The sequence below is a fragment of the Selaginella moellendorffii genome, unplaced genomic scaffold (genome assembly GCF_000143415.4).
Source record: "Selaginella moellendorffii unplaced genomic scaffold, v1.0 SELMOscaffold_60, whole genome shotgun sequence".
In the NCBI taxonomy this organism is placed as follows: Eukaryota; Viridiplantae; Streptophyta; class Lycopodiopsida; order Selaginellales; family Selaginellaceae; genus Selaginella; species Selaginella moellendorffii.
Window position 1 is genome coordinate 603,794 of NW_003314321.1, and position 21,355 is coordinate 625,148.

At 49.1% G+C, this 21,355-nt stretch overlaps 4 protein-coding genes and 1 pseudogene across 8 annotated transcripts; 2 read left to right on the forward strand and 3 right to left on the reverse strand.

Annotated features, from left to right (window-relative positions):
- Nucleotides 1-21,355, forward strand: part of LOC9644354 — a 47,062-nt pseudogene that overhangs the window by 12,460 nt on the left and 13,247 nt on the right.
- LOC9644351 (protein CNGC15b) lies at nucleotides 4,333-7,773 on the reverse strand. The gene is made up of 8 exons (XM_002983984.2): nucleotides 7,650-7,773; nucleotides 7,044-7,587; nucleotides 6,744-6,956; nucleotides 6,366-6,679; nucleotides 6,200-6,311; nucleotides 5,904-6,140; nucleotides 5,307-5,850; nucleotides 4,333-4,640 (listed from the first exon to the last, which is right to left on the reverse strand). Exons 1-8 carry the CDS (start codon nucleotides 7,667-7,669, stop codon nucleotides 4,492-4,494), a joined length of 2,133 nt encoding a protein of 710 aa, XP_002984030.2. The 5' UTR covers nucleotides 7,670-7,773; the 3' UTR covers nucleotides 4,333-4,491.
- LOC112351313 lies at nucleotides 7,838-9,618 on the reverse strand. Its single transcript, XM_024688947.1, has 3 exons — nucleotides 9,479-9,618; nucleotides 9,304-9,400; nucleotides 7,838-9,253 (listed from the first exon to the last, which is right to left on the reverse strand). Exons 1-3 carry the CDS (start codon nucleotides 9,596-9,598, stop codon nucleotides 7,884-7,886), a joined length of 1,587 nt encoding a protein of 528 aa, XP_024544715.1. The 5' UTR covers nucleotides 9,599-9,618; the 3' UTR covers nucleotides 7,838-7,883.
- Nucleotides 9,639-10,555, forward strand: LOC9644687. The gene has a single exon (XM_002983855.2). It carries the CDS (start codon nucleotides 9,665-9,667, stop codon nucleotides 10,445-10,447), a length of 783 nt encoding a protein of 260 aa, XP_002983901.1. The 5' UTR covers nucleotides 9,639-9,664; the 3' UTR covers nucleotides 10,448-10,555.
- Nucleotides 14,745-18,157, reverse strand: LOC112351314. Of its 5 annotated transcripts, none has more exons than XM_024688950.1 (10): nucleotides 17,851-18,157; nucleotides 17,690-17,770; nucleotides 17,193-17,626; nucleotides 17,068-17,128; nucleotides 16,797-17,019; nucleotides 16,636-16,743; nucleotides 16,427-16,579; nucleotides 16,182-16,380; nucleotides 15,929-16,127; nucleotides 14,745-15,861 (listed from the first exon to the last, which is right to left on the reverse strand). In XM_024688950.1, the coding sequence occupies exons 6-10, from the start codon at nucleotides 16,714-16,716 to the stop codon at nucleotides 15,759-15,761; spliced, it is 735 nt and encodes a 244-aa protein (XP_024544718.1). In that variant the 5' UTR covers nucleotides 16,717-16,743; nucleotides 16,797-17,019; nucleotides 17,068-17,128; nucleotides 17,193-17,626; nucleotides 17,690-17,770; nucleotides 17,851-18,157; the 3' UTR covers nucleotides 14,745-15,758. The 5 variants fall into 5 exon arrangements, with proteins under 5 accessions (XP_024544718.1, XP_024544719.1, XP_024544717.1 ...); XM_024688951.1 differs by having other exon boundaries at nucleotides 17,846-18,157; XM_024688949.1 differs by having other exon boundaries at nucleotides 17,817-18,157.

Here is a 21,355-nt window from a genome sequence, read left to right on the forward strand (position 1 = left end):
AAGGCTATGTTAGACTTTCATTGACTACCCTTGACTGAGTTGAAATTAAGCTCACCTAATGAGTTGAGCTGAATTTTGGTCCATCTCTGTTTCTAGGATTGCTAGATAATTTTATTTGCATCCCATCAAATCTCTTATCAATTACATCAAACTCCACTATTTTCCAATAGCTGGTTGACCATGAAAACAGATTTCTCTCTCCCCTTATCAGCATCTTATAGCAGCATGAGAGAATGAATCTTCTCCTCTTAATCCTTTCAGTGCTTTAATATTTCCATACCTCTCTGGTTTCTTGCTAGAAGAAGAAATTCTGAAAAACTTCCTTCAGGACCATTCAATTTGCCAGTCATTACCTGCACTCCCTCACACTTTACTCCACAAACTTTCGCGGGCTGAGGATACGTTTTTAAATATAATTGATTTATCCTTTTGCACTCAACAAAGTAAATGAGTGATATGGTGATTTAAGGCTTGGCATATTGTAATTACCTCAAAAAGAGCCGCCATAGAGATTTTTTAAGTTCCATGCCTTTGAGATTGCTCTATTGATATTTGATAAATATTTTGTCAATGGAGCTTTTTATACTAAACTGTATAAGTTCTATCCTATGTAGGTACATGATGACATTACTGCTGCCATGATGTCCACTTTGATGATCACTGAGATTACTGTTTCAATGTCTCATCAAGCTTGTGGAAAGTAGTAGTTGTTGATCTGCTCAGGTCTCCAGGAATTACACACCAATCAGTCAGGAATAATTTATATATAGAGTGTGATTGACATATGAATTGCAATTCATTTTCTCTTCATGATATTAGAGCACAGGCTTATTACTTTTCTTTTCTTTTTTTTGTTCCTATTTCTTGCTCTCGTTACTGATAGAGCAATTGGCTGCTACCATTCTTGCAAATCTCTAGCCTCAAAGTGTTTTTGGTACCAAATGTTTTTGTGTATATTTTTTAAAGACCCAGTCAAAAGTGGAGAATACATGTACTTACCTTTAAAATAGTTTAAGTTTTTGTACGAAGAAAATGGAATATGCGGCATTGAGCTCGCAGCAGCGCAAGAACAGCAGCTCCGATCGCCCGGTTTCAAGCCTGGCTTTCGTGTCGGACGTGGTGGACAATAGGGGATCGATTGCCGCCTCAAAATCCCGCTCTACTTCACCGCCCAGGATAGCTCGCCAAGTGGCTCGTTCGCAAGTTTGAGAAGACGCCACTGTTGCAGGGAGTGTGCACCGCCTGCTGTTTTGCATTGACGAGTGTTGTTTTGGAAAGGAGTTTAAAGAGGTCTTTAACAAACGATTGCCAAGAACAGTGATCAACTGCAAGGCAAAGATCAAAAGAAGAAAGACACCCAAAAGACAAAGAAGTGGAACTAGAAGCTAGAAATCTCTCATTCTAACTTTGAAGCTTACAAGAAACACTAGTATAAACAAGCTAGACTTTAAACCAAGGATTGTAGAAACTCCCACTTTCCTTCAGGCCTCTTCTCTTGCTTGGATGATTCCTCGTTCTTCTTTTTCTTGTTCTTGCTCTTGTTCTTCTTACTCTCTGCTGATGGCTTGTCTTCCACCTTCTTCTCGACCTTCTTCTCGCTTTCTTCCATGATCACATCCTCCGATTCCGTAGGCTCTGGGAACCCCTCAATGACCTTCATGAGCTCGCGGGTCTCGTCGTTTGGATCGATCTCAAACCTGGCCAACATTCTCGGCCCCGGCCGCTTCCCCGCCGCAACGTAAACTTTGAGCATCTTGTTATAGAGGTAGACGTCTCCACGGTACTGGAAGAGATAGGCACGGATCAACTTCTTGGTGGCGAGTGTGTCTTTTTTGCTCTCGAGCACCGGGAGGAGGCCCACAACTGCCTCGTAGCTCGGGCGGCTCGATCCGAGCTCCTCCATCTTCTTCAAAGCCTTGTCCGGGTCGTTTAAAGACAAATATCCCTCCACCAGAGCGTTGCAAGGATAGAAGTTCCGGTACTGATCCTCGGCTCTCTCCTCCAAGAGCTTCTCCGCCTTGTCCATCATCCCCATCTTGGCGTACACGTCGAGCATCTTAAAGTACTGGTTTCTTCCCGGGATCACCTTGACCACCTCCACGGACTCCCGGAGCAGCTCCTCGGCTCTGTCCACGTCCTGGAGGTAGCCAAACGCGAGCATTGCACTGAAGTAACAGTTGCGAAAGGTCCCTCCCGGCTGGGCCCGTATGATGCTCCAGATGTTCTCGACTTTGTCTCGATCGCCCAAGTATCCATACATCTCCAGCATGTAGTTCCGGATCAATGGCTCTGCGGCATGCGGATCAATCTCTTCCAGAGCAGCTCGAGCTTCTTCCTCGATTCCTGGAAGACCCCCAACCCTCTTGTGGTACTTGAGAAGCATCAGCATGACGATCTCCAGGGTCGGCTTGATTCCCAGCTCCTTCATGTCGGTGTAAAGAGCCAGCATCTTTTCGTGCATGGCCAAGAAGGCGTACACGGAGATCATGGAGCTGTAGAGCGCTGGGGTGGTGGGCTTGAGATCTTTGATCAGAGAAAGTGCCTTGGACGCTGCGTTGATCCTTGTCAGAGCCCGGAGGTATGCAGCTACTACTTCCTCGTTGGACCGGAACTTCTCAGGGAGGGAATTGATTTTTTTCTGCCCTGCGAAGGACCCAAGCTTGCGAGTTGCAATGGTCACCTCCTGCTTGGCATCCTCGAGCGAGAAGACGAAATCAGTCCTCTGGCGAGCGAATTCCATCACCTGTTACAAAAAAACTTTAGGGAACGAAAAACAAATCACAGTCACTCAACGAGAACACGCCAAAACTAAGACGCGAGAAAAAAAATCAATGCGCAAGAACGAAGAAAGCAAAGATACGAGAACAACACGCAAAAAAAAAAAGCAGCAAGAAATGGGAGAACGAAGAACAGGAAAGAGGAGAAAGAAAAGAAGAAAGCCCTTACCCGCAATGCTGCGAGAAATCTCTTCTGGACACAAAGAGCTTCGATGACCTCGGAGATATTTCCCTGCGTGACAGTGTTGCCTTGGGCGGCCCATGCCTCGATCCTCCTCACAGAGAGATCGGGAGTCTTTAAGCACAGGCTAACGAGGCTGCCCTTCTCCTTCTTCCCTTCTTCCGGATCGTTGCCACTCTCATCTTCATCCTTGGCGTCCGCCGCCTCGGCATACGCTCGCCGGCAGCCAAGACTCGCAGAGGGATTTAGCCTCGGAGGAGCGAAAGAATGCTGGCCATTACTCCATCTGGAAGAGCGCGGGGATGAGATTGCAGCTAAAATGCGTCTGGGAATCCCCGTTACCTGGATGGCGCGACGATGATTCTCCACGCCCTCGACGCAGTAGCACGCATCGCGAGAAACAAAACCCTAAAAAAGGGTTCAGGGTTTATGGCTTTAAAGCGGCTAGGGTTTAAACGATCTTCTCTTTCGAAATGGAATGGAGGAATTGGCAGCCCAGCTGCGATCGTGTGGGCGCACTCGCGATCTCGCCCATGCCCGGACTCTCCACAGTCGGATTCGCCACAGCAAGCATCGCAACAGTAGATTTCTCGCCAATCTTGTCGTGGAGATGTATGGGCGCTGCGGGAGCACGGCCGACGCCCTGGCGGCCTTCCAGTCAATCGACAAGCCCAATTCCTTCTCCTGGAACATCGTGATCGCGGCATTCGCCCACAACGGCCAGATCGACACCGCGCGGGCCCTCTTCGACCAGATGCCCGAGAGAGAGAGAAGCCAAGACCCAATCTCTTGGAATTGTCTCATCACTGCGTATGGCGAGCGCGATCGTTCGGGCGAAGCGCGCGAGCTCTTCGATCAAATGCCCTCTCGCGACACGATTTCCTGGAACGCAATGCTCGCAGCGTATGCCCAACAAGGGAATCTAGACGAATCTAAACTCCTCTTCGATCGCATGCCCAACAAGGACATTATCTCGTGGAACACCCTCATCTCTACGTACGGAAGAACTGGCCAGTTTGAAATGGCCCAAGCTACGTTCGACGCAATGGCTGTACGTAACTCTGTGACGTGGAACTCTCTCCTAGCAGCATATGCCCAGACCGGGCATCTACACAAAGCGGAATCTTTACTAGATTCCATGCCCGGGCATCTACGTGATGCTGTCACCACGACCATCATGGTAAACGCATATACCCAGGCAGGGAAAATCCAGGAATCTAGAAGAATATACTCCAGCTGCCACAACAAAGATGATTTTACTTCCAGCGCTATGATACACGCGTATGCCCAACACGGGCATCTCCACGAAGCTAAGCAAATTTTCGACACATCTCCACACCACGACGCTGTCTCCTGGAACTCCATGCTTGGAGCTTACACCAAAAACGGCCACTTTCACGAAGCTTTGCTTCTCTTCCAAAAAATTCCCACCAAGGACGTTGTCTCCTGGAACTTGATGATTGTCACGTACTCTCAAACCGGCGATTTTGCCTCGGCGATTCGGTTCTTCCGCGCTATGGATCTCGATGGCGTTCATCCTGACAATGTAACTTTCCTCGCTGTGATAGAAGCCTGTGGAAGCCAAGCGGACCTGTTGCTGGGACGAGCAATCCACTCGGAGGTCTCCCACCCCGATATACTTCTCGTCAATGCCTTGATCGGGATGTATAGCAAGTGCTCGAGCTTGGAGGCCGCCAGAGAAATCTTCGTGTCCTGGCCTTGCAAAGACGTGGTGTTGTGGACGAGCCTTGTCTCGTCCTATGCTGAAAATGGTCGAGGGCAGGAGTCACTCCACCTCTTCCAATCGATGCAGCTCGATGGTATCAATCCCGACCAGGTGACTTTCATCGCTATCCTGTCCAAGTGTGCTCAAGCCGGCCTTCTTCACGCGGCTCACACCTTCTTCTCCTGTATCCCCAACCACGGCCTTGTTCCAGCGCTGGATCACTACGTCTGCCTGGCTGATGCTCTGGGACGATCTGGCTGGATAGAGCAAGCCTCGGAGCTTCTCGACTTAATGCCGTACGAACCCGACGCTGCCGCTTGGACGAGCCTTCTCTCTGCCTGTAACGTTCACCACCACACTACTTCCAGCATTGGTGGAGCAGCGGCTCTGCGAGCTTTGAGTCTACACCCGAGCGACGGCACTCCGTATCTCCTGTTATCAAACCTGCGCTCTCAAACTGTGATCTCGGCTGTCCAGAGTCACTCCTCGTAATCGGTCATAAAGTCTGGCTCGCTGGGCTTGTAAAGTAAACGAGCCGTGGCTCTGCTTGATCTCAACCGCTGGACACCCCGCATTGCGTTGACAGCAAACTTAGAGGCGAACAAGGCTGCTCCGAAGCTGATGGAAGTAGAAGTTTTAAGCGGTGCCCCTCCGTCGTCTATGAGACTGGCTAGTAACTCGAGTTGCCGCTTTTGGTCTTGTTTCTTAACGTGACGTCTCCAGGCAGCTTGAATGTACTGAGCTGCCCAGGTACGCCACTGCTGCGAGTAGTAGCGTATCGTATGCTGGAGCTGTTTGCTGTGCATCCTTCGGAACTGACCGGCCACAAATCTCAAGTCCTCGGCTTTGAAAGAGAAACCTTCCACCTCTTTCAACGCTTTAACCGTCCGAGTCGAGGTCGGAAGGTTTTTCGGCTTTGGGAGCAAAGCCCAGGACAAGAGTTCTTCGCCACAGAAATCTCCCGGCCCCAGAATGCTCACGTTCAAAAAACCTGTGCGCCCTCCATCTGTAGTTACACTTTCCAAGTTTCCTCGGATAATAAACAGCATCTCGTTGACAGGATCACCTTCCCGAGTAATAAACGTTCCTTCCGTGTGAAGAGCAGAGGTAAGTCTCTCACACATAGCATCTAAAAGTCGTTCGTCCATCTGACTAAACAATGGGACCTGTAAACATCATGACTTAGCTCGAGATGAAAGTAGATAGCCAAGCAACTTACCCTGCGAACTAGATTCAGGCAAAGATGCCGCTTGATATCTCTTTTCAGGTCAACTGGTAAGCTTTGGACGAGCGCTTCTTCGTCAACTCCCCTTGTTGCCACCCATTTCTGCTGGTCATATCTCCGTACTCGATCACGTAGCTCAGGCGGCAATTGCCGGTGGCTCATCCACTGCTCTGTGTCACGACGTTTAAGCCTCATTTGTTCCAACCTCACTGTAACAGATTGCAAGTACGTCTGCATAAACACAAAAGAAGCTAAAAGAATGACGCTTTGAGAAAGACAGGGCAACCGACCTGCATGTTTCCAATGAGCAGAGCGAACAGAACTAATCCCAGGATCGCGATAACAATAGCAAACAGAATCTCCCAAACAAACGTACTTGTTTCCAGATTTTGACCCAGCGCACTACAGAGCGCACGTTCATTGTGAGTCCAAGAATATAAAAAGACGCGCTCATACCTCAGGTTACGCAATCCCCACCACAGACAGTAGAAATATTTCTTGAAGAACGCGGTGTTTGTTGTGATTCCGTTCTTGAGAGCTTCATTATAAATGCCAAAGTTGAAGCTGTCCTGATCGGCGGAGCATCGTTGACTTATATCGGTCGAGTTAGCCCATTGCCTCCGCTGCCCGGATAAACCATTTGTCCGACTTTGACAGTCCAGAAAGCGCTTGCACAAGTGTATACCAAAAGTGGTATCACGCCGACATTCTCTACGCCAGCAAGTGTCCTGGCGTTCCACCGCTAGCAAGTACCACGTAGCGCCAAGTACCTGCAATAAAGAACAACGGTTTCCTTAAAGTTGGATGGATGTAGACGGCACGACACAGACTTACATGACTTGCGAGCATGAAAAGTATAAGATTGTATGCCGCTCCAGCCCACGGAGTCTCCAGCACCATTCCAGTGCTCTTGACCATCTTCATTGTTAACGGATAGATCCTGAGCAGCCGCGGGAGGTACTGGAAAAAGACCACGAATCTCAAGGCGGTCTTAGTGCTTGCTGCCGGTGTGCTCTTCAGAACTGGTATCAAAATCCAGATTATGAACTAGAACAAAAGTTTGGATTAGCCTTGCCGGAAAAAAAAAAAAGAAAAAAAAAAGAAATAGAGAGAGAGACAATAAAGACGGCAGACCTGTGGAAGAGGCAAGACAGCAACCAAGTCAAGCCAGAAGTTCCTGGTGAGATACTTCATGGCAATTTGCTTCGTATCCACGACGAGCTCTCCTTTCCCAAAAACTTGCGAAGAGGGAGCGATGAAACCCATCCGGAACTCCAAAACCATGTGTAGAATGTAGAACAAGTCGGTGAGTGTTCGCAGCAGTGTCACGGCGATGGCGAGATCGGTCTCGATTCTCACGCAAATGCTATTGCTCACCACCGGAAGGTAGAAGAAGAGTGGATCCACAAACACGGCGATCCAGCAGGAGACGACGAAGAATTTGTTCCACTGATGCACGAAATTGCTGCGTGGATCCAGGACCTTGGAATTCGGCAGCCTGTCATCCAGCTTAAAATCCGATGCCTCCATCACTTTGTCGAGATCCCACACCGCCGCGCCTGGAATCCCCTGGCTGTCCCACTTGTGCCTAAGAGCAGCATCATCCATGGGCTTGTAGTGCCCATTCTCGGCCGGGCGCACCGAATTCGAGACATCCGAGCTAAGATCGCTCGGGAACCTGACGGGCGAGAGGAGAATCGAGGGAAAAAATAAGCTTGAGATTCCAAGAATGTTCCCTACCTGACGAACGATCGCCCCATTTCTGATCGCCGATCAACAATGACGCGAATCCCCCGCCGAGAGGGCGCATCAAATCCTTGACCCCAGCGTCGCGATGAACCCTAAAGACCGTCCTGTTCACGATAATCAAAACACACGATGCCGGCACTTTTGTCCCAGTCCTTTCTATCCTTTAGGTAACTTGGGTAAATCCGACAACTATCCAAGTTAAAAAAATAATTGATAGCTGATCGATCACTCGGGAATTTTCTCTAGAGCTCCATTCTCGCCCTCTAGATCTTTCGCCGGAGGGGGAAGAGGATCGCCATCCTCTTTCACTCCTCCATCGCCACCATCGCCACCATCGCCATCGCCATCTTCTTCTTCATCGCCATCGCCATCGCCATCGCCATCGCCCTCCTCCTCGTCGTCTCCTTCATCGTCTTCCTCATCCTCATCCTCGTTCTCCTCCTCTTCCTCCTCGTCGGAGTTTGCCCGGTACTCACTGTCCGCAACCTCGCGGGTGGCTTGCTCCTCGGCCCGCCGGAACCAGTCGGCGATGGCCTCCTTGTAAATCTTGGCCTTCTTCGCCTCTGGAACCTCCTCCTCCGCCTTCTCGATGTTCCCCTTCCTCTCCGACCAGGGAGGGATCGTCACCACCACAGCGCTCGAGTGAAACCACGAAACGTCCACTTGCTCGGTCCGGTAGCGTCCACACTCCTTCCCAGTGATCCACGCAAAATTCCTCAAGCACCACTTCAAGTTGGCGTCCGTCTTGACACCGTCGCGACCTCTCGGGAGCTCCTCGGCTGCGGTGGTATCCCTGTCCAGATCGTCAAAGCCTTCCCGGAACTCTCCCAAGAATCCTGGAGCTTTCTCGCCGACGATCTTCCCCAAGTAGAGCAGTGCCGGGTTCTCGCTCTCGCTGTTCTTGTAGACTGGCTTGAGCTCCACTTCCAGCCCCGCTGCCTTTGCTGCCGCGAACAGCATGGCATCGGCCCCCTTGAGCAGCCAAGTCTTGTCATCCCTGAGACCATCGACCCTGAGCTCGTCGCTAACTTCGTACTGCTGCTGGCAAGCAAAACCCAGGACACCACCATCGGGGTAGAAGTTCGCGTTGTTGGTGGCTTCGATCCAGAGCTCGTAGAGCGGCAGGGTGTGAGCGTCAACCAGAGTGTCGTTCACTCCTACCACTCTCTTTCTCTTGTTACTGTCCACCAGTCTGAAAAGCTTGTAAGTCAGTGTGATCTGGTAGCCCGAAGTTACCTCGGTGATCAAGTGGTCGCAACCGGCAATGAAAGCTACCCAGTGGATTGACTCGGTGGTGTCCCAGGTCGAGAAAGTATTGAGCTTGCTTCCGGACTTTCTCACCATGACCTCTCCGCCCGTGAAAGAGAATGGAAGTCCGACGATCAAGTAGCCAAAGACGTCGCCCTCTTCGTTTGGGAGCATCGAGTCATTGAGCTCTCGCTCGCCGCCGGTGACGATCACTGTGAGCTTGTGGAGCTGCGCGCGGAGGATGGCGCCGGGGCCGAGGAGCTTGGTGATCTCGTCCATGATGAAGAACTTGCCCAGATCGAAGTTTGTGGCGAAAGAATGGGGGTCGAGCTCGTGAACAAGGTGTCCTGGGAGTTTTTCTAGAGCTAGAATGGAAGAAAAGAGGATTTCTAACTACCTTCTTGGAGATTTGCGGTCTCGTCCAGGAGCTCCTCGATGCCGGTATCATCGTAAGGCTCCACGGGAAGGTGGAGATGGCCGTGAGAATCGTTCTCCTGGACGATAGATCGATCGATGAGAAATGTATTTTGGTAGACCGATCGATCGATCGATCGATCGATATATTTTCGTACCTTCGTGTACCAGATCCCAATCCCTTCCTGTGGCAGCGGCAATGATCCGCCGCAGCAAAATCTCCCTTCGCTCTTCTTGATGGCGGAGTTGATGCCGCGGATGATGCTCGTCTCGTCCATCTGGCCTAAAACCCTAGAACATAAACCCTAAGGTGGAAAAAAAATCAAAATAAAGGCTGGAGCAAAATGGCGCTTATTTTTGGCCATGGCCGCCTCGCGATCGCTCCTCCTCCTCCTCCTCTCTCTCCACGCGCGGAGAATCTCGATCGAGCCGGCCAGACCCGGCGCACGGTTCTCACCGATCGTAATCGCACCAAGCTCAACATCGCTCCAGATCGCGATTTCTACGCATTCCCCAGGCTCGTCACGCACGTCGACGATGGATTCATCCGGGAGCTCACGGATGTCTACCGGCAGCGCATTCCAGCGGGATCCGAGGTCCTGGATCTCATGAGCTCCTGGGTGAGCCATCTCCCCCCGGAATTCTCCTACAAGAGAGTCGTCGGCCATGGCCTCAATGCCCAGGAGCTCCTCAAGAACAAGCGCCTGGACGATTTCTTCGTCAAGGACCTCAATCGCGATCCATCCTTGAGCGGAATCGCGGCCGAGAGCTTCGATGCCGTGGTGTGTGCCGTGAGCGTGCAGTACCTGGAGCAGCCGGAGAAGATTTTCGCGGAGATTCTTAGGGTTCTTCGCCCCGGGGGAGTGTGCATCGTGAGCTTCAGCAATAGGATGTTCTACGACAAGGCAATCGCGGCGTGGAGGAATGGGAGCGATTACTCGAGGATCCAGCTCGTGGTCCAGTACTTCCAGGCCGTGGCTGGATTCACGCAGCCGGAGATCATCAAGAGGATTCCCGGAATGGTGGACGATTCGACTCTCATCTCTCGCCTCCTCAATTTCTGGCGAGCGCCAGGGAAAGATCCATTCTACGCTGTGATCTCCTACAGGAACATCAAGCCGGTGTGATCCTGGATTCGCAATGCTCCTTCGCGATCGATCGATCAACCGGAGTTTCGCATAAGATTTTTGCAAAAAAAAAATTACCATTAAAAATTTTACAAAACTTCAGGGGTCGGAATATGACTTATACTTCGAGACACACAGACGGGTCATCAGACGCATACTCTACGACCCAAGAAGTACATGTGTACAAAACGCGACACTATTTAAAGAGATGAGCTTCATTTGCGCTTGGGCATGTGGGATAATTGTGCTTTGCCCTAGACCTAAGCAGGGCAAAGTCATCAAAATATGGAATATGTTGATTTTTAAATTGTCAGTTTTTAAAATTGATTGCGTCAAGAAGCTCCCATCCAGCTGTCAAAAATGGAAGGGCTGAAATATGTTCTATCGGAGAGCAGCCTGGATTTTCCCGAGTACGTGAGATTGCTCAAGAAATGTGGCCAGGAGAGGGCTTTGGCCCATGGCAATCTCGTCAGGGATCACGCCAACGACGAGCACGACACCAATATGATCATCCAAATGTATGGGAGAGGGGGAGATGCAAGAGGCCCGAGGATGCCCACGAGGTCTTTGATCGAATCAAGCATCGCAAAGCCTTCTCCTGGAGCAACCTCGTCGAGTGCTACGTCCAGAATGCTATGTACCAAGGAGGCACCGGAGATTTACAAGGAGATGGTAAGAGAAGAGATCTCCATCGACACTTACACACTTTCCAGCATCTCCTCTAGGCACCCGCACTTCACGAAGAGATGGATCAAAGAAGGGGTGGTGGCCACCACCACGTCCTTCTGAAATCCAAGCTCCCCGGCTTTTCACCCCTTCTTCGTCCAAGAGCTTGCATGCCGCCAGGGCATGCAAGCTTTCGGTCCATGGCAGCAATGCGAGACACACTGGAAGATGCGATCACAGGGGCTCGTAGTAATCCTTGGAGCTTGCTCAGTCCGGATCCTTTGCGATAACGGCCACAAGTCATGACAGTCCGAGCATGGCGTCCAAGATCATAGACTGGCATATTATTGCCCGAGATGGAACTCGGTTTCATCACTTTGATATAGAATTTGCTCTACTGTCTCTCTTTCTTCTGGGATTTTAAGTTTCAGTGATCGAAGATCAAATAGAGATCTCGTCAACCAAAGGGGGAACTCTGCAACATCGGACGTTGGAAAAACCATTGTACGGCAAGACACAAAGAGAAGCAGTGTAAGACCTTTGATGGTGGTCAAAACTATCCAGAGTGTTCTTGCACCGGTCTTGCAAGATTGAAAAGAGGTGCCTGTTTTGATCTTATTGCTTCTCCAAACCTTGGACATCCAGCCAGCGAATTTGTTGATAAGTTTCCTGTAAAATTTCACTTCTGGAGTGTATTGGCTGAAAGCTATACCATTGTAGTGGTCTCCAAAGTAATTTCCAGAGACGAGAGGAGCAACACCGTTTTGCTCGATCCCTCTGTGACGAACGCGGGAGTCTGGTCCTTCTGCGGCATGACCATGAACGTGATAACTTACATGCTGGCTAATGTCGAAGCGATAGTGGACATTTTGAGGCTGGCCGGGGTTTTCAACGTACATGCCGGGGAAACTCCGGTCAATGGAGCTTTAGAAGCAAGCTCGAGGGAATGGAGCTTAAAAATCTCTCTGGCAGCTCTCTCGGAGCTAATTACAGTTTTCTAAAATTTCTTCTTCTATCAAGAAATTAGTCATGCCATCATTATGGTTCTTTTTTTTTTTTTTCCTTTTAAATGGTGATGAGCAAGAAACAGCAGTGACTATGAGAGCTATATTTTATTCATCAAAGCTGTGCGAGTTAGGGTTTGCGATGGAGAGGATGAGCCCAAGCATTAGGGAGGCGCTCAAATTAGCAGAGGAGCGAACTCGTGAGGCACTGAAGAGCTACGAGGAGCAGTCCCGGGCTGTCAAGGCTGCCCGGTCAAGGAAAGAATCGGCCGACAAGAAGAAAGGATTGGAGGCGCCCAACCCGGAGTCCGAGGTATCAGAAAAAGCTCCGCAAGAACTCCTTTGACAAGCCGGACAGGCGTCTCTGTGTCAAGGAGAGATGACTGTGTAAAATGATCTTGGGTAGTTTCCAATAGGATGTTTAGCGATCGCTGAAGGATTGCAGGTAGTGATCACCTCCTCCTCCATTAGCGATTCCCGCGTCGGTAAGGGCAGGGATATACAGGGACCGGATTTTTTTTCTTGTGAAAGATCTTGCTCGCATCATATGCCCAGCATGGGCAGCTGGACGGAATCGAGAAAAGCACCATCAGCCTTGATCGGAGCATTCTACAAGGTGGCGTCCTGAGTCGAGGATCACCATTTGCGCACGAATTGGAGCACTCGCTTGATCTCGGCACGGATGCGAACTTGAGTTGCCTGCTCGTCGACATCAGCAGCTTGGAAGATGCTTGTGAGATGCTTCCGCATGAGGATGGCGCTGGACTTCGACACACGGTGGCGTTGCTAAGCGTCCTGGAAGTGAAAGAGAGCTCCTCCACGAGAGAGGCTGGCAAACGGACGTCTTGGTCGGACCGTGGTGCTGGTCTTTGATTTATTTAGCGAGGTGTACAGGTCCGCACGCTAATGCTAAATGAAAATGGTCAAAGGAATATCAAACTTACCAAATCAGTGGCATCCGGAAACAAGTGTAAAACTTGCGAGTAGTAATCCTGATCGATTAGATTGTTACGTCTCATGTTCAAGAGTCTTTCTCCAAGACGTACTTTCGTTATACGAGGAATGTCATCCTCTACAAACGGTGTATAAACACAAATAAAACATTAGAAATAAAATTCAAACCTGTCATCTAGGTGCACGATGTTAGAGGAGCCCGTCTTGAAAGGTAATATATGAAGCAACTTTCGATGTAAAGTGAATCGAGCCAGGGTGCTGCATCATATACATCACTCACGAAATCCGTGTAGATTTGCGCTGAAAAGAACGAGTAATCCAGATTCAAGCAGTACTCGCCATCGTGAGATAGTGTTCGGAAGAAGAACTTCGTGAAATCGTAGAAATTGACGTGAGCGTCAGTGGGAAGAGTGATACCGAGGCTGAAGAGTCCTGTACTATGCCGGAATATCACAGTGAAGAAAATAGCCACCTGAAAGTCCACAGGTAAGAAGCCATGCATGACCTTTCCGAAATATCCACCTCACAGTCTACAGGTAAGAAGCCATTTCGCATTTCTCTAAAAAAACGTTTAAAAGATGCCGTTAAAGCCTGCAACATAGAGAATTATTTTAGTTCACGTAGAGAACCAATTTTGATAAAGACTTACTTCTCTCCATCCTCGATCATCAGCAGCAAGCACAATGAAAAGGGGGGCATAATCCCATGCCGGATCTGGAGCAGCATTTAGTAATACGATCCAGATGACTTCCAGCTAAGAACATTTACAAATGTTTGATAAGTAAAAATGATTGAGCTCATATCTTCACAGCCATTGAGAGACTGAGGCCTAGAACTCGTCCACTGGCAGCGAGAGTCTCAGCACCTACATCGGTGTGTGCTGCTATGAAGAAATCATTGATCCTCCTCTGCCTCCTTTCGGTTGCCTCGTCCTGCCTCTGGCGCACGCGTTGGAAGAAAAGCGTGGCCACGACTGCCAAAATGGAGACAGCAATAAACAACACCATCGCTATACTGAGGGAGTTTGTCTCCAGTGTATGCCCTCCATGGCCAGATGGTGGCTTTTGAGCCAGAGAAGGGCTGAAGAGAGGTCCCAAGAGTGCAAGAGTAGCAATAGACCCAAAGATCTCCTGAATATTCCAGAGAACTTGTCATTATTACTTAAAAAGGGTTGATTACTTTAGTTTGAGTTGAAGGAGGCGTTGCAACTCGTGGCTGGTAAAACAAAATTGAATCCAAGAAAGGTCTGAAGAGTGCAGGAATGGCAGCTGAGCTGAAGAGCTCCTGAAAATTCACCAAGAACCGGGTCTGAGCCTCGATTAACCAGTCCGAGCCTGTTAACTTGCCTTGAGCTAGATCGTGGCGTGTCGACGGCGGCAATGCGCCAGGATTCATCTGGAATAGGCACGAAATATGTCACTGACGATGAATCATGGCCTGGAAAACCTTGGATCGATGCATTGGCGCTGTCGCTGCCGATTGGAGCTACACTTGGTGTCGTCCTCTGAAATTTGCCCCGAAATATCATCCAGCGATTGATCAAAGCTGCGATTTACAGGTCGATCGCGGCGCGTCGATGAAAGCCAGGAGCTTCCAAGGTAGAACCCTAAAGCTATAAGGAACCCCGAAGTTTAAAATCTTTGGGCGGGCAAGTGATGAGCTGGGCAGACACGTAAGCAAAACGAGGCTGTCGCCGTGGATTATATTATCAAAGCTCTGCGAGTTAGGGTTTGCGGTGTGAGGTAAAGGAAATAGAAATGTCTGCCTCGGCTGTTTCTAGGGCTGTCTTGTGGACGACGCGATCCAGCAGCAGCATACTGGCGAAGGCGATCCTCGCTATCTTCATCACCTCCAGCAGGCCAAGAGCGTCTTTGATCGAATGCCCAAGTGGAACACTATCTCTTGGAACTCAATGCTGGCGGGGCTGGGATCCAACGGGGAGGTCGCAGGACGTTTGAACTGCGAGCCGGAGGAGAGCTCCGAGATGATCGCGGCCTACGCTCGCCACGGGAGCTTCTCTCGAGCTCTGAGCCTGATCAAGCGGATGGACTTGGAAGGCTAGCCTCCAAACCGAGTTACGTGGATCACCATCCTCGACTGGTGATCCCCGCCATGGAAGGCTGCTTCACGAAGAACTGGAGCTCTCGCTTGATCTCTGCTCGGACGCAGACTTGAGCCATCAACATGTATGGGAAATGCCACAGCTTGGAAGACGCTTGCGAGTCCTTCGAGAAGAGCACTGGTGGTCGGCATAGCTGGACAATCGACGTCCACGACACGAGGCTCTTCTCCGGCAAGGCATCGAAGACGAGCTTCGACCTTCTAGAACCATCTTGTGGAAGCTCTCAATCGGTCTCCGGATTTTTTGAGCCCCGGCCAGTGTGTCGAGCGCGGCGGAGATCTTCTCGCAGTACCGAGCCTGGGAGCGGAGTTTGGTGCTCTGCACGACCATGGTGGCGGGCTTTGCTCGAAACGGACATGGCCGACGAGCTCACGAGCTGTTTGAGTTGACTGAGAGTCAAGGACTAGAACTGGACGTTGTCAGCTTCACCACCATTCTTGCTGCGTGTAGCGCTGCCGGGCTGCTCCACGATGGTCACGGGTACTTTGTTTCCATGAGAGGGGACTATGCTCTCGCTGCCACCATGGATCACTACGTTTGCGTGATCGATCTGCTGGCAAGGGGCCTAGCTTTGCTGACAACCATTCCTTTTGAGCCTGATGGAGTCTCGTGGGTGACTGTGTTGAGCAGCTGCAAAACTCATGGCGATTTTGATGTAGCTGCTGGAGCTGGATTGGAATCATAAAAGGCCCAGAGTGAAATCACGACAGAAAAGAAACAGAGTGTAAAACGCACCTAGCAAGTCGTCGTCCTGGTCCTGGAAACCACAGTGGTGGAGAGGACCGTGTTGGATTGACGCTTTCCTTTTGTACAGTCAAAGGCGTGAAATAGTGCTCTGAGGTCGTGTTACTGGTGCTGGTGTTCTCAGCCACGGCCTCAACAGGCTTTGAGAGTGCGGCTTCGTGAACTGCTTGCCACAATTCTTTGAAATCATCTGGAATATAAAAGCCAGCGTAGTCGATATATAAGACATTACATCTTAGAATACCTTCGTAGTCCTTGTGGTCAGAGAAAGCCAGTGAAGACGGGCGGAGGTCCAAATCATCGTCGTCACCACCTTTGTGCAAAAGAGAAAACGGCGAAAACAGTGTTGGCAGCTGAGGAAGCTTTAGTGTCGGGCTTGGAGGTGCCAGTTCTAGAGGTCCAGGAGTGCCTCTATCATCAGCAACACAGTCCGAAGTCACGTCCTGCTAAAGCTAGTCAGAACATGGCTCAAACAAGGTGGTCACGTACTTGAGAGGAAAGTGCAGAGTCAGAATACACGCTATACCCAGCGAAAACAGCTTGAGAGGCAGAAGAAACCGCAGGGTGATTGACATGTTGACGGACTTTGTTAATGTTTGCTTCCATTCCTGGAGTGGTTTCCTTTAGCTGCGAAATGAGCACCTGAAGAACAAGTCCTTTTTAAACAAACAAATAACCGCAAGAGAAGAATCTAATACCTGCATATTTGAGATGTGTTGTTTTTGCTCCGCTAACGTTGCCCGTAATGCTTGTGTGTCCCTCACAAGCATCCACCGCATTTATAAGATTAGGAAGTGCCTTCGTGACTGTACGATAATTCCAGTCATGTAAGCAAGTTAGACACAGCTAAAGTTTTTACCAGCTTTTGAGCTTGTTTGTGTATGCGTTGCAAAGCATGGGTCCACCGTCTAATAACTTCAGCAACATCAAGCGGGCTCGACCCTTTAACTGCCCTGTCTGTTCTGGCTTCGTCGCCACTCTCCTGCTTTTCTAGTTGCCGATTGCAGTCCTCGTCATTGGAGCTCACGAACTTGGTATGACATTCATCCCTCGGTCGATGGCCACACGCAAAGCCGATCCATCTATAAGCACAGCGTCAAACAAAATCCAGGAACCAAAAGATTAAACACCTGTGGTCACGATGAGCAATCAAGTCTTCTATAGGGCCGCTTGCTAGTTTGTCGTGCCTCTCTACAATCAACACAAAATCAGACAAAAATAAGAACATAAAAAAATCCAAGAATTACGAACTGACCAGTATGTTTTAGAAGAGACTCCCAATGCGTTGTAGCTCGAGAGGCTGACAGTAATTTTTGATTTGCAAATGCTCTAGAACTTTAAAGCTCCTGCATTTTCTCCAGCTCTTGATGTAAATAAGCCTCCGTTCAGTGTAATCGACAAGTTAGTCGAATTCAAAGCAGGCAGAAAAAGAAGTCAGATACCTCGCCTACGCTCTAGAGCAATACGTGCCTGCCAAAACACTTAAGTTCCAACAATCAACAAATCAACCAAATCTACCAATCAGCACTCCACCTTGTCACGGCAAGGAGTGCTGATGCATGTGAATTTTGCGTGATGACTTCCGTGAGCGACGCTGGCAAGGGGTTCTCGGCAACATCCGCTGGGAAGTTCCGTCGATGAACTTCTCGCAGAGCGTGGGCCGAGAGCTGCCATAATAGCTCCACAAATCTAGAGAAGGAAAAAACGAAAAAAATTCAATCATAGAAACCACGGAGGCAAAACGAGACCCACCTCTGACCAGCATGTAGCTAGCGAGCTACTCCGAGGTAAAGCCCCTTGAGCCTCTAGCTCGTTGATAAGACCCTGGACAATCTGCAAAGAAAGGAATTTCCATCCCTTTGAGGACTCTAACACGAACCGGAAACACAGCGAAAGCATGCGTATTACTGTACTTTCCGGAAGTCGCAAGAGTGTGCCGCGTCGAAAATCGGCCAGACACCGGCGAAATCCTGCGAGATCGAGCGTGAGCGCCTCAACTCAACCTACATTCTCGCTGGCCGCCAAGGTGAGGAAGAAGGCGACGGTCCCGAGGAGAAAATGTAGCAGGGCTTGGAATGCCGGAAGAGGCCAGCTCGCGATCCAGCGCCTTGCCCTAGAATGCTGGCATTCCGTAGAGCGCCGCTTCCATCTCTCCTTCTTGGAGAGAGGACCGCCATTCTCCATCACCGCTCAAATCAAAGCGTCCCTAGCAAAGACTCAGTGCAAAGCCAAAGAGTCCCTGGATGATGTGGCCATTTTTAACGGGAGGAATGGTTGTTTAATTGGATCGTTTGATCTATATGTGGTCCGACGGCTGTGAGGAGAGGCAGCAAAACATCGTCCTGGTGCACTGCGAGAGGGGGGGATGGCTGCTGCTGGCGTTCATTCTCGCCAGCTTTCTCATCTACAGGAAGATGTACACGGGCGAATTCAAGACGCTCGATATGCTCCACCGGGAGGCTCCAAAGGGATTGATGCAGCTGCTCACTCCTCCCAATCCGATGGCAGCTGAGATATCTCCAGTACATTGCTAGAAGGAACAACACTCGCTCAGCCTCGACTGCCTCATCCTCAAAGTGGTGCCAGCTTCCGATCCGGACGAGGGGCCGCATTTATGGAAGAGATCCCCGATCGAAAGCGTTGAACAGGACGATGAGGATGCTCTTTGCCTTGGGAAAGAAGAGCAAGTCTGTGGCATTATCGACCGGTAAGGTGGTGAGCTTGTTTTCTTTTGCTTTGGTCAGTAATGCTCTTGTGTGTTCCAGCTTCCAGACAGATTGTGATGTGATGAAGATCGATGTACAGTGTGCCGTGCAAGGGGGTGTGGTTCTCGAGTGCATCCACTTGGACTTGGAGTCAGACCGGGAGGAGATGATGTTCTGGGTCATGTTTAACACCGCGTTCATCCGCTCCAACATCCTGATGCTCAACCGGGACGACATTGACATACTCTGGAACGGGAAGGAGTGCTTCTCCAAGGACTCCCGACCAGAGGTAAGCAAGCAAAGCTGAACCAATTTTGGCAAAATCAATCTTTTCTTTTCGCGAGACGGATGGATTTTCGTCCCCTGTGGCGCCTGTGCGCTGATGGAAGAGAAAGGTGGCTTGCCGATGGAAGCTTTTGCCAAGGTCCAGGAGCTCTTCAGTTGCGGGGACTGGTTAGACGGTGGCAGAGACAGCAGCTGACCACGGTTGGCAATGGGTTTGAGGACAGGAGACTTCCAATGGATAGAGCAGCACTAGCGGCAGCGGACGACGAGTGGACACTTATTTCCAGTACCACCACCTCCTCCATCATCGCCCGTTTTGATTATCAGTTAGGGGTGTCACGGTGGACAAGTCCAACGTTATCGTTTAACCCTAGCTTCGCACCAGGTACTCCTTCACCACTCCACCACCTCGGAGGTTGGCTATTTTGCAGTCTCCACCTCCTGCTCCACCACCACCACCACCACCACCAGTAGTTTCTGTTGCTGGTCATCCCCCTCCTCCGCCTCCTCCACCACTTCTGTTCGAGCTTCCGAGTTTTACTGCAAAGCTGCCACCGCCACCACCACCTCTGCCTCCTCCACCACTGCCTCAAGGGAATTCAACTGCCCCACTGCCGCTTCCTTTGCCACCATTGCCTCGAGGGAATTCAGCTGCCACAGGATTATTCTAAGAATATTCTATGGCCTGTGGGATTTAAAGCTATAATGAGGGTTCACTCTTATTTGTTTCATCAGTATTGGAGCAGCACGTTCTTTTAAGGATGGCAAGTGAGCAAGATATTGATCCTGATGAGGAGTATGGTGTTAGTGATGATAGTGATGATGGCTATATGATGATGAAGAAGAGACTTTTGATGATGTTGTTGTGCGGCAAGGACATTAGATTTTTGAGGTTCAAAGCAACATAAAAGAGGTTAAGGATTCTATCAATCTTATTAAAAATTTCTTGCTTCACATGGACCCTTAAGGATTAACTCAATCTCATATCTATGATTACTATTGGTATATCAAGCATATGGTATCATGGAATGAAAGTCATTATTGAATGTTTATGATAGTCAAAAAGTTTGGAATTATGGGAAAGTTGTTAGTCTCACAATCTTTATAAAGAAAAAGTGAAAATTGATTTTTTTGTAACGAAGCTTACGGGCCATGCTTTTTCGTGATGAAAGAGTTACATCAAAGCTAATCCGAAGCCAACTTCTTAAACTGATTTGATGAAAGTTTTCCACACTTCAGTTGTCAAGAAGCTTGAAGAGGTTATTTTGTGAACCAGCTGTTAAAGATTTAGCAAGGGACTTTGTTTTTAGATATGTATGTGATCTTTGCCTTAGTTTCATGGGCACTTATAATGAGCTGCTAAAGGTGCAATGTTTCATCAAAGGATTGAGCTCATTAAATGTGCAACAGAAAGTCAAGAAGGATTTTCTAGCAACATTAACTAATGCTATCACTAAAGCCCAAATCTTTTCACCCAAACTGTCAATTTGGTCAACTCTGGTTAATGTAATGACTAACCTACCAATACTTCATCTTTGGGGAAGAAATAACTATTGTTCCATTGTGGCTCAAAGAATGGAGATAGTAATGTGGCCAAAAGATATTATTTGGACCAGCGAGAGAAAGATAATGTGGAGGGCAATTGTTTTCATTGTCAGAAGGCTAAATATTATGGCAAGGATTGTCCTCTTGTAAAGGGATCAAAGAATATTAAGATGAATATGGTGGAATCCATCATGGATTTAGCTTAGGCATCTACTATGGTGGCTCTTCCATGCCCTGTGGCACAAGTTCAAGAATCTCAATCTCAAGTTTGTATCAACTCTATAGACATTAATGGTTCTATGCGCAATTAACTTATGAGCCAAAGGGGACATTCAGGGTAGTGTTATTAGTATTCTTTTCGATCCAAGTGCTACTCACAACTTTTTAAGCTCCAAGGTGGTGTAGAAACTTGGTTTACCTGTGGAAAAGAGCTCAATAATTTATATGGTGGTTATGGCAAATGGATGTAGCACTCGTGTTTATGGAGGTCGGTATTGCTGAACCCGTTATCAGTTCCCACTTGAGCTAGTTGAGAAACTAGTCAATGAACATGCACTTAGATTGAATAAACATAAGGTAGGAACCCTATGTGTTTCTTGCTAAGCATACTCGGCCTGATTTGAGAAACTTGTGTCATTGGCTTGCATTTAGTAGTATCAAGAACCCCCGCGATATTGAGATTAGTCCCTTAATATTGCTAAATGATAGCTTACCGTGTCTGCCAAACACCCTCGCTATCATGCCCTTTGTGTTGGTCTCATTTTAGTCCCAAATGCTATTTATAGAAAGTGTCCAGATTTGCTCATTTGGCATATCTACAGAATGTAGAGATCATCCTGAACACAATAGTGTTCGTCCCGTGTCCACATTCGCAATCTAGGGA